Below are 13,027 nucleotides of genomic sequence, written 5' to 3' on the forward strand. Positions count from 1 at the left end.
AGGGAGGGAGGGAGGGGAAAGGGAAGGGGAAGGGGAAGGAGAAGGGGAAGGGGGAAGGGAAGGGGAAGGGAGAGAGGAAGGGGGAGAGGAAGAAGAAGGGGAGAGGAAGAGGAGGAAGAAGAAGAAAGAAAAAGAAGAAGAAGAACCTTTGTAATCCCCCAGTAGGAACTGAACCAGGAAGACACACATCCTTTCCATGTGGAAACTAAGCCAATGGCTAGCTCAGCCCAGCCTTGACTGGCCCAGATTTCAAGGAAAATAAAGAGAGAATCCGCTGAGGTCCAGAGGACTCCCATCTTCTTTTTCTCTGTATTAAAAGTGAAATCTTCAGTATTTTCACAATTAAAAAAAGCATAAAAAATAAATAAAAGTGAAATCTTCACCTGGGAACAAATGCTTTCATCACTAGAGATTTCAAGGTCAAAAAGGAGGCCATTCTTAGGGAGGAGCACAGAGTCCCCAATACTTATGTGCATGTGATCATATAAAGTAATACTTATTGGAATGACCTCTAGGAAATGGAAACAAGAGGGTTTTTTTTTTCTTTGTTGCTATGTTTTATTTTGTTTTCCTTTTGTCTTGTTTGTTCATTTATCTGTCTTTCGAAGAGGATGAGGAGGTACAGAAATGGTGGGACAAAGGGTGAACAACTCCATCAGTGATACTCACTAAATACTACATTGAAAACAAACTATACAACTTGTGGGTGGGGACAGGAGGAAAAAGCCGGAAGAGAACAAGAGAAGGGGTAACACTGATCAAAAAGGTACTTTTATTTGACTTATATAACTATAACCCCTCTGTACATCATCTTCACAATAACAATAGAAATGCATTAAAAAGAGAAGAAAAAAAAAGCTGGTGCCCAGTGGCTCACACCTATAATCTTAGCTACTCAGGCGGCTGAGATCTGAGGATTGTAGTTTGAAGCTAGCCTGAGCAGGAAAGTCCAAGAGACTCTTACGTCTAATTAACCACCAGAAAATCAGAAGTGGAGCTGTGGCTCAAAGTGGTAAAGTACAAGCCTTGAGCAAAAATGCTCAGGGACAGTGTCCAGGCCCTTGAGTTCACGCCCCACAATTGACAAAAAATAAAATAAGCAGCCAAGTGCTGGTGGCTCATATCTGTAATTTTAGCCTCTCAGGAGACTGAGATTTAAGGATCAAAGTTGAAAGCTAGCCCATGCAGGAAAGTTTCTAAGACTCTCATCTGCAGTTAACAACCAAAAAGCTCAACGTAGGGGTGTGGATCAAGTGACAAGCGTGCTAGCCTTCAGCAAAAAAAAAGCTCAGTATCACTGCCCAGGCCCTCAGAGCTACAGCCCAGCACAAAAGTACATAAAAATAAATAGATAAACAAACATACTGACTGAAATCCATTCACTAGATGGTGTGATCAATCAGGGAACAAATGTGAACAATGTCATTTATTATAATAAGTGTCATTAAATGGAATTGGCTAGGTTCAAAGTAGAAGAATGTAATTGAAAGCCTGGGAGAGGAAGGTCTGCCAAGCACCCACAGAGAAAGATGAAGAGCAGGGAATTCCAGACAATGTAAAGCTACCTATCCTTCAGGACAGCCAAGCTTCCTGTGCCGACTATTTCTTTAAGAAGAGTTCACTGCACCACTGGTTAAGAACATTTACTACACTTTCCTAATGCTGCCTTTACAAGAAATACAACAGTATTTCTCCTCTAGGGAAAATGGACGTGAACTGTTAGGTATGCTTGGCGCCAAACAACAAGCCTATTGTCATGTGATATATTACATGATATAATTCAAGATTTTTTTCTATTAAAATATAATTCTTTAACCAACACAACATGGACTATATATTTACAAATCTTCTTATATGTCTAATAAAACATAAGGCAGAGAATTCTTTTCTTCATAAACCAACACTTTTAAATGATTTCTTCAATCTGGAGCCTTTACCTGGTTTTCTGGCATAAAAAGCATAATTGGAATTCTCTAGCCATTATCACTGTTTTGCCCTCAGGGCTTTAAATGTGCACAACCCCAAAGCTGTTAACCACACTGTGTGAAAGACCTGAATTTCTCCCTGAAATGTCCTTTGGGTGAATTCTTCTCCAGGGTCAGAAAGAATTCTGGTAAATGGCACATTTCCTCTCCCGTTCTCTGTACTGCCTTCTAGCACAGCTCTGAGGCTGAATGGCTCTGAGTCATTCTTTCATTGGTCACCTATGGCCCCCTCTGAAAGCAGCACTAGACACTGTCTATTTAAAATGCCTTCTCAACATCCATAATTTGTAACTTCTGTTTAACAAATGACTTCTTACTCAACTATTCTTTAGGTGAGCTTTCTAAATTTTTTTAAAAATGTGGTTTTAGTCACACACACACACACACACACACACACACACACACACACACACGAATATCCCCTGTATAATAACCGGACACAAGATGAATAGCTAGAAGGACAAGTAGGTAGGCACAACAAAGCTGTCTGTCCATTCCTGTGCCACTCCACCTTTACCACCTCATTTCCGCCCCCTTTATAAAAGACATTCCCATGTCTTTTATATAAAAAGTGTGTCATGTATACAGATTACCCAAAATAATACCAGGCAATTGCTCAAACTCTTGGCTGATCGTAGTACACAATTTATACCCATTTTCCTCCCCTTGCTTATAGTTGTCTTGATTTACTCTTAGTGACTAACTGTAACCACCAGTTAAGAGTCACTGTTCTCTGTTCCCAATTTTGTCTGATAACACACCTGATGAACCCTTAGCCCACTTTTAGGAGCCTTATCCTTCATTAGACTTCTTCAAATTATCATCCTACTCCCCAGAGATTGATAAACTGAAAATCTCCTTCAGAGTCATAGTCAACAGCTACACCTTCTGTATTTCCTTAGTTCTGACATACACGTTCATTCATGTTTTGGCAGGCTAACTCAGGATCACACTCTACAATGTGTGCCTTAAAATGCACTGATTCATTCTTGTTCCCAAAAAAGCCATTATAAAATTAACAATATGTCTGCTTACTAAAATAGTTTATAGTTTATCATCTGTTCCTCCTGCCTTGTCATACGTGTTTTCTGGAGCCATTAAATTGCCAGGAAATTTCCATAGATGTCTTCAATGATTGTATAGAATACCATCACTTCCAGCACAACTCACTTTAACCAGTATTATTCCTTTCAAATTGTGCTGAATGAAGGGTATACATAAAAGAAAGTTATCTATAGACTCACACCTGCACTTTACAAGTCGCCAGCTACTTCCATCTTCTATAAATCCACCTCCTATACACTTTATGCTTCTAGCCACACCACCTTCCAATTCACAGTAGCCTTACAATAGATGCCTTCCCAGTCCCATACAGCATCACTGGACATCAACTCTGTTTCCACATCCCGACAGTCACCCTGGAAACAATTGCCTTTCAATGCCACAGAACTCTTGCATAAAGCCTCGTTCCTTTCCCAGGTAATTCTGAGCCAGCCTGATGGAAAGAAGTCTTCACTGCCACCTCCTTATTTCCTTCTATCTGGCCTTTTAAAAATAAAATGGTTTGCTAATCTGGGGACTCTGCAGATGCCCATGAATCATGTCTGTGCCCACTAACTTTATCTTGGAACATTTCGGCTGCTTGGCTGAGCAGTTACAGGACCAGATACACTCAAAGGGACTGAGAAAAAGCAATAATAACCTGAAAACAGGGGAACTTTGAAAAACTACTTTTCAGGAAAAGTAGTGGCACAGCTTGTGGCTCTAAGCAGTGACACTCTATCTGCAGATGTTAGCACCACGGGTGGGATGTGGTCTTATTTGTGCTGTTCAATGTCTGAGTCCAACTCTCTGGACACCTAGTATCTCTGTGGGTTCCCTAGTCCTTTCCTATAGATTCATTACCTTCTTAAACCATATAAAGTATATTCCATGGTCTGCCGCCAAGAACCCACACATGTGATAGATAGCCTGCATTCCTGCTGACTAAGGTATAGTGGTTCCTGTGCACATCGTGATACTACATGTTCACCAACACCATTATTTCTTGTCCTTTTTGGACATGGAACACCTGGATGGTCAACCCCAACCTTGGAGCAATGGCTTTCAATGCCTGAATTCTCCACCTAATAAACACCACTGAAGAAAAATCACATAACCACACAGACTAATCCCACCATTAGGATGACCACGTCTGGTTATGGCCTCCAAAACTGTCATTGATGTATGGCTCCCAGGAGGACTTTCTTGATTATCTAGTCAGTCACCTTTTGCTTCACTTTTAATTCTCTACAAAAAAATTGTAAAACATTCACCCTTGCCCTCAAGCTATTCAGTCCTTCTTGGCTGCCTCCCCTTACCTCGACTCCTACCCCTGAACAAAAGGTGTCTTACTTTATCAGAATGTTAAAATAAGGATTTAGCTTTCTCTATGTCATATCCACAGAGACTGCCTTTTGTTTGCCTCAAGGAAAAGTTACCCTTACCACCATCCAAACTGAGGCACTGCTTCCTTCCACTGTCTCTATGCTGAGTTCCATCTGGTCCCTCTTCTTCCTACACTTTCTGTCATGCCTAACACAATCTCTCAGCCATCTCTTCCTAAGAGTCCTTCAGTGAACCCCCCTCCTCCCCATTCTCCTCTTTCCCACCGAACTTCTTTTGAAAAAGACACATATGACTTAGTTTTCCACAGAGTACGCTTTGCCTAACCCCACCACACTACTGAGATAGCTTGCATGAATTTCCTGTGTCGGATTCAATGGCCTTTTCAGTTCCTCATTCAACCCGCTTTCCTCGGAAGACTCTTCCCCTAGTGGCTCCCAGCACACTGCCAGTTGACTTCTGCGTATCTTTTAGTTCCCTCTTCTACAGACCACTTCTCAGCCACACAAGTGCTGATCCTCTCAGGCCCCATTCTTAGCCTTCTTCTGGTCCCACTTCCTCTTATCTCCAGTTCACATCCCTTTGCAACATCCATACCCCACATTAATTCTCCTGCACTTCAAACAAAACTACCAAATGAACTTAATGCTGTTCTCCTTGCTCTCCAAGCATGATGTCATCCTGCCCTGCTTATTTCCAGGAAGCTGAAAATTAGCCCTTCACTGGGGCTTAGTGCACCCAGAAGCTTCTTTTGGGGGCCTCTCTTTCCAATGCCACTGACTTGGCACATGTCTTATCCTATCCTTTTGGCCCACTGCAGTATGTTCCTCACTGGTGATGCTGATTCTAGCATCTTCTCTTTCACTTTCATTTTTTCAAGTTCTTTTTTTTTTTTGTCAGTTGTAGGGGCTGAACTCTGGGCCTGGGTGCTGTCCCTCAGCTCTTCAGCTCAAGGCTAGCGCCCTACTACTTAAGCCGCAGCACCACTTCCGGCTATTTTTTGCTTATGTGGTGCTAAGGAATGGAACCCAGGGCCTCATGCATGCAAGGCAAGCGCTCTACCACTGAGACACCTTCCCAGTCCCATTTTTTCAACTTCTTATATACATAGTCTTTGCAAAGCACAGGCCTGTTTGATCATTCATCTGTCCAGACCTTCAGTGGTTCTTCATTCTCCTAGAACAGTGTTTTTGTTTGGTTTTTGGTTTATTCTTTTTTGCCCCAAGGTCCTTAGAAAATTGTGTACTCTCCAAAAGCCTAGTTAAGAAAACAGCCCAGATGCCCTACAACAGATAAGTAGATCAAGAAAATGTGATAAATACATACTTTCAGAAAGAATAATACATAATAAAATAATAATGTAATAACACTTTGTCATTTGCAGGGAAATAGATGGACCTAGAAAAAAAATTATGTTAGGTGAAGTCAGGCTCAGATAGACAAATGGTGCATGTTTTCTCTCATGTGTGGAAGTTAGATCTAAATTACAAACATATAGAATTATATGTATATATGCATAAAAATTGACTAAGATTGAAACATGTTTTTCAGGGAAGGGGGGAGGAGGGGGGTCATGAGTGGAGGAAGGAAGGGTGAGCAAATACAGTCATGATATTCCATGTACATTATGTAAACGCTGAACTTGAAAGATGGAGAACCATGAAGGGGTGATATTGATCAAGAGGCACTGTACTTAAGATCTAATCTGTAAAACCTGAAACCTCTTCATACAACTACTCTATTAAGGAAATCTAAATTAAAAAATTAAAACGCCAAAAAAGAAAATTGTGTATTCTTACCTGAGAGAAATGCACCTAGGTTCACAATCAATCCTTTGAAAACAATCTTAGGGCTTTGCTGCCCCTGCAGCCCATCTCCTGGATGGGCTTATACAAGCCCTCAGTGTTTATACAAGCTGTTCACCTCTCACAGCTCCCACTTACAAACACACTCCAACTGGAGTCGACCCCTTTCCACTGCAAGAACACCCAGCTCCTCTGGCCTGAGCCCCTGCCCTCTCAGCCACCTACAGAACCATCTTGAATACCCAGTCCTCACTGTCTCCCTTTCGCTTCATCCTGTGCTTTTCCCAGCCGCTTGCTGCCTTTCTCTAGGTGTTACCTGAAGCAGGTAACCTACCTGCATTATAGAACCATACTCCCTTTGTTCCTGCTCTGCCTGCCACAGTGAATACCCAGGCCTTCTGTGTATGCTCAACAATCGCTTGTTTACCCTACAATGGTGCCTACCTCTTTCTGTAGTAAACATACATGTGATAGTTTGTAGTACTAAGCATTATTTGAGCTTTTCTGGAGTTTATTTGCTTATACTTCCCCTGTTTGTTGTTTTTCATTTCAATTGTTTAAATTCATATCAAAAAGCCTCTACAGATTTTGTTATATTCATAAGGCTAGTAATTATAGAAAGTATCAGGGTTAAATTACAAAAGAAATTATTCCACAAATAGCAGTATTCTGTATAACAGCTAATGTATTATAAGTAAGAATAAAAGGAAAGGAAAACTAAAAGCATGCTTGCCTTTGCTTTAATGCACAATGTACTATTGATATAATCCACTCCCATTGCTAATGCACCCAGAAAAATCCAAATAAAAACATCCATGCTAAGCACTTACTGTTTCTATTTTTTTCTAGATAAGGTAAAAATTTTTTTTTTTATTGTGAAAATACTGTACAGAGGGGTTACAATTACATGGGCAAGATAATGAGTACATTTCTTTTCAAGCATTATAGTCTCCTCCTTTGTTTCCCCTTCCCATCCCTTCCCATACTCCCCCCTCCCCCGCCCCCACCCAGTCCTCCCTATTTTACTTGGTTAGCACAAAGGAATCTTATATAAATTCAATAAAGCTGAAAGTGAAAGTGGATTTGCCCTCTGGAGAGTCTATAAATACTGACAGTAATGAAGAAGTCACTCATATTCTTTATGTAAGTAATACACATTAAAAGACACAGGTTGCAAACTATAATTGACCACTATTGAATATTAAACACTGCTGAAATCCATGAAGTGCATTTTCTAAATTCTAGTTTGAAAAATTCAAACTACCTTATATTAATCCACTACTGGCAGTCCCATTGCTATACTAGTTAGAAATAAATTTTTTAAAAGATCTTCACCTAAGATAATCAAGCACATCAATTTTAACTTCATTTTTGATGATTTAGATAAATTAAATCATTCTTGCATGAATGGTTTTATTCTCAAACAGAATCCCTCAATTATTTGGGGAGGAAAGAGATTCAATTATTTTGTCATTATAACAAGATATTACACTTAGGTATTTGATTATGCTGTTCCGTAACACCAGTGGGAAATACCCTGTTAATTTTAAAACAAATGAATGGCTAAGTATAAAACAAGTTCATACATTTCTCCTGGGTTTTTCATTCCCTAGATCATTTTGAAATCTGGCTCCCTCATTCACAGAAGCAGGGAGAAGGAAAGGGAGAATCAAATGAACACCATCAAACTTCAAGCAGTGAGCTCTACTTCATATGAGCTTTAACCTCACATAATACTCTGAAGTATCCCAGGTTTTGCAGCTAGCTACAGGAAGGCTCTGCTTTGCAGAGATCACAGTGAAAAGGCTCTTCAGGACAGCTCACACAAGGCCCTCTTGACTTATTATACTGTCTTATTACACTGGTTATACTTGTGGTTCTTTATCCCAAGTGCTACCTATACTCAGGTTGTCTTTCCTTCCCATTAATCCAGCCATTCTGGCCACCATTAACTGGAAATGGGATTGGTGCTGGACCGAAAAGTAGCAGCTCACAAGGGGGTCTGCTATGAAAAGGCAGCTGAAAAACTGGTATGATCCTCTCCTGCAAAAGAGTGTAGTATCCAAAGGGAAGCAGGAGAAAGGAGAAGCAGCAGCCAGACCCCCAGCAAAGGAAGGGCTGCCACAGCAGCTATGACACAATCTCAAGCACCAACCTGAAGGGAGGTATTTATAAGGAGCTGAGGAATGGAGGAGGGGCCGCCTAGCATGATGGTCTTGCAGACACTCTTTATCAAGCAGTTTAATTAGCATTCATAAAACACTAGTTGAGAAAAGGGTAACTATACCAAGGAAAGATTTTCTAAAACTATCAAATCCTGAAAATGCAAATTATGAAGATGAAATTACTGTAACCAATATTTCAACAGAATATTACCCAGGAGTTTCATTTAGTAACGCACAGAGAAAAACATTCACTTTGGGGAAAACAAGGCTGTAATAACAAAATTATGAAAAACATGTGGCTAAATAAATCACTTCTTCATTTTCCATGGGGGTACTCACAGAGATCAGAATCACTTTTCCTCCAAAACTAGTGCCCCGACTTCTGATTAGAACAGTAAAGCCAGAAAGTTGGAAGGTCTGTGCAATTCATCTGCAGCCAGGAATGTAATATATGACTCCTTGTGATCAGGGGCCTCAGATTGTGGACCAAGGATCAGCAGCCTGGCCTCAGAACTATTACAATGAAAATTTGTGGTGTACTTTGGTGCTACTGAAACTAGAATTCAGAGAATGGAACAGTTCTTCTGCGCAAGGCATCAACTCGTAAGCACACATATGCATGTGCACAGAAGAATCTCAAATATACTCACTGCTCTCCAATGGAAGTTCAAAAATAAAACCAGGATGCTTTGTGGGTTTTTTTGTTTGGTTTGTTTTTTGCTATTTTTGTCACTGAAAAAGAGTATTTGTGTGTGTGTGTGTATCATTGTCCATCAGCTAAGAAGCAGGCTAACATAGGAAGCAGGCTAAATGAAAGGTGGCACATTTCTATGAAGACATGTTCTACAATAGTGAAGAGTAATAAAAGTTTATGTAACAACCTCAATAAAGTAACTTAAAAAAAAAATCACACAATGGGATGTACTTTTTTGTCAGTCATGGGACTTGAACTCAGGGCCTAGACTCTGTCCTTGAGCTCTTTTGCTCAAGGCTTGTACTCTACCACTTTGAGCCTCAGAGCCACTTCTGGTTTTCTGGTGTTTAATCAGAGATGAGAGTTTTAGGGACTTTCTTGCCCAGACTGGCTTTGAACCTAGATCCTCAGATCTCAGCCTCCTGAGTACTAGCATTACAGGTATGAGCCACCAGCACCTGGCCTGAAATGTACTTTTAACATCACTTACAATTTTTTAAAGCTTTGAAAGTGTATTTTCTATCTATATAAAAAATTTAAATAAATTGTATAAATACAGGCCAAACTCATAATAGAAATGAATTACTTCTTGGGCTGGGGGATATAGAGAACTAGCATTGAGATGGCCACCAAAAGGACTTTAGCTTTGAGTATAGCAGTACACACCTATATAATCCCATCACTTGTAAGGTTGAAACAGGAGGCTCTTAAGTTCAAAACTAGATTGGGCTACATAGCAAAGACTTTGTCTTAACAACAGTAACAACAAAAGCCCCCTGCAAAATAAAAACACAAAAGACTATATTAATCTTACTGTCCCCTAATATATCCAAAAAGAAGACCAGTTATTATTATTCTCTTAAGAGCTACTAGAAATCAATCTGGATGTAAACCAAAGTATTTGTTTTTAAATTTAGGAAAGAGAACCATAGGTATGTGACATTTCCTCTCCTGCATTTTTTTTTCTAATTTTTCAATCATCCACCTCCAGGACAGTATTTTACCTCCCCAAATACAGTAACACACTATATAATATGAACCTCATACCCACAGTAATGATGATCTGACCCTGCATGAATCACATGGCTTTGTTCCTTCATTATAACACCAGTAAACAGTAAAATCAAAATATCTCACACTTACGCATGTAAGGCAGTTTTTCTGGACAGGGAAGGTATGGTGAATACGTGAAGTTTTCCGGGAGATACGTTGTGGTTTGAACAAGATAGTCACTTGAATTATTGCCTTCTGGATAATCTTGGAGACAGAGAGAAAAAAGAAAGTCATAACTCATGCATTGGTTTTCACTTTGCTTCTAGTAGAAAGTATGGCACAGCTGTCTCCAATGTGCAACCTATAGAATATTTAACTTAAGCAATAACCCAGAAAGAACTAGGAAAAAGTACCCCACTGCTAGAAAGGATGTCTCAGCATGACTCCCCAGGAGAGGACCAAAGAGCAGCCCATCCTTATCACACACACAAACATGAGAACACCTGCTCCTCCCACCTACTCTCTGGTTGGGCCAGATGTAAAGAGGGTGGGAATCCTTTCCACCTTGAAGTACCACACAGCCCCAGCACAGTGCTACCTGCATCCAGAGCACAGAGGGGTAAGAGAACACATGCATAAGAAACTGAGGTTTGCCCACTCCACTTCTCCGTAACACAGCATACTCTGATCCTTTAGCGTTTCTGCACCTGCACACTACAGCCCTTGAGGAATCCATTCTCCTTGGCACCAGCAAGGTTTACTACATAAACAGCGATTGTCAGCAACACCAAAGTCAAATGCTTGAATTCAAATCCTTGCTGCTCCAGAAACACACTCGCTTTCAAAGTAGGGCCATTATTATCATTTTTCCATTTGTCTCCTTGCTACAGTCATTTTTACATTTCAGTAAGATAAAATACCTCAACCTCAGAACAACCCTTGGCTCACAAAAACAGTCAACATTTGCAGTCATGAACACATGACCAAACCAAAACATGACCTGAACACAGAAATAAATCAGAGCTTCAAGATTTTTGAATCAGGAAGCAAAGAGAGATTCCAGCCCTTCTCTGAGGCAAAGTTCTCAAATGCGAATCTGAGAAACCAGGACATGCCAGTTTCCTGCTGCTCAGAAGAAGCTGGCCAAGGAGAATCACTGAAGAACAGAAACTGAGGAGATTACAACAGTTAACTACTGTGTCTCCTCGATCCATTGTGCATCACAGAAAATGAAGCTCTAGAAGATACAAATCTTGTTATCTGCTCCAAAGGAAGAGACTATAAAAGCTAAACTTTCGGACCCATGGAAAAATGGTAGATGTAGACTTGTGAACAATATGAGAAGAACCAAAGCAAACCCTCAGTCCCCTCCCTGTTTATTATTATCCCTTCATCATCAACATGGAGTTAATGGGGCTGTAGCCAGGGCCAGGACAGCACTTCAGAGCAGGACACGGCCCATCCCAGGCCCACTCATGGAAGAGCATCCTGCCAAGGTTGCTAAGCACAGGTTCATAGAAGGAACAAAGGCTCCAAGCCCATTAGCAAGAGATAGAACCAGAGAAGGTCCAACTCCAAAGGACAGACTGCATAGAAACCTCAGTTGTGAATTTAATGGAGCATCAATGAAGTGTCAACTAGATTATAGAAAGCCACAACACAGAGGCCTGTTCTACCATGAAGTGGAAGAGAATCTCGACTCTCCCAGTCTCTCTCTCTGAAGGCGTCCTGGAAAATTTCTTACAAGAAAAATCTTCCAAGTCTTTGGGGGGGGGGAGGAGAGGGAGTGCGGAGAGGAAGGAGCTGGGGGCAAGTTGTTCTACAGGTCCTGTTCTGTGTGCCCAACAACAGACCAAAGCCATGGAACCCTCCTTTGGGTCCACACTATATATCTCTCACCCAAATGCATCTGAAAGACTTTAAGTCACTGCACCAAATATAAGTATAAGGAAACCCGACAAAGCTCTAATTGTTTCCTTCAGATCCTTTTTAAAATATGTTGAGGTAGTTATCAAAGTTTACATCATCTTTTTTTCACATTTCAGTGTTTTATTCATCAATATTTAAGGCACTCTGAGCTCTAAAGTATTTCTTTTTTTATTTGACTGTCAAAGTCATCTTTTAAAACTGGATTTTCCTTGCACAAGGACAATCATTTCCATATTGATAAACCCAAATGTCTTTAGCAAGAAGAGAAAACTAAAGTTAAACATGTCCTTTGTAGCCGGGCACCAGTGGCTCATGCCTACAATCCTAGCTACTCAGGAAGGAGGCTGAGATCAGAGGATCGTAGTTCAAAGCTAACCTGGGCAGAAAAGTCTCTCTGAGACTTTTATCTCCAATTAACCACTGGAAAACTGGGAAGTGGCGCTATGGCTCAAAGTGGTAGAGCACTAGCCTTGAAGAAAAGAGCTCAGGTACAGTGCTTAGGCTCTGAGTTCAAACCCCAAGAATGACCAAAAAAAAAATTACTTTGTAAATGTTTTCAATCCTAAAATAAGGGAAATAAGCCTAAAAGTTTCCAGAATGAAAAACAAAAAACAAGTCTGTGCATAGTATCTGTGAGCAGAGTGATCATACTTCTGAAAAGCAACAGTGAATAGAAAGAAACAATGAAGTAGGAATTTCAAAACCCTTTGTAAGTGTGATCAATTCAAGTGCTTAGAGTTCAGGGAAAGGCACAGAGAGCACAGCAAATGGGAGAAAAGAATCAATGAGTAGCCTTAGTAAAATTAAAACAGTCCAGTAAACATTGCCCACAACTTGGCTCGGGAGAACAAACAAGCCATTGTTTACATACCCTAAACGAGACTGATTTGAATATAAGTCCCAACATAATTATACTGGAGTAAGAAGATGTGAAAACATGTGCCACCAAGCACTGAATGACTTTCTTCTGTAACAGGAATGATTACAATGATAAATCAAGAAACAGCAGGGTAGGGGTTAGCTTAGTCATAGAGTGCATGCTTGGAAGTCAGGCCCTGCATTCAACCCCAG

General features: G+C 40.5%; 1 protein-coding gene across 3 annotated transcripts in view; it reads right to left on the reverse strand.

Moving 5' to 3' along the window:
- The window catches only part of B4galt6 (beta-1,4-galactosyltransferase 6), a 58,447-nt gene that overhangs the window by 22,914 nt on the left and 22,506 nt on the right, over positions 1–13,027 (reverse strand). For all 3 annotated transcript variants that reach the window (XM_042675322.1, XM_042675324.1, XM_042675323.1), the window contains exon 3: positions 10,178–10,291. In XM_042675322.1, coding sequence (XP_042531256.1) covers positions 10,178–10,291 — 114 coding nt within the window. The remainder of the gene's footprint in view (positions 1–10,177; positions 10,292–13,027) is intronic.

The sequence above is a fragment of the Dipodomys spectabilis genome, unplaced genomic scaffold (assembly GCF_019054845.1).
Source record: "Dipodomys spectabilis isolate Male_0828 unplaced genomic scaffold, ASM1905484v1 ptg000024l, whole genome shotgun sequence".
In the NCBI taxonomy this organism is placed as follows: Eukaryota; Metazoa; Chordata; class Mammalia; order Rodentia; family Heteromyidae; genus Dipodomys; species Dipodomys spectabilis.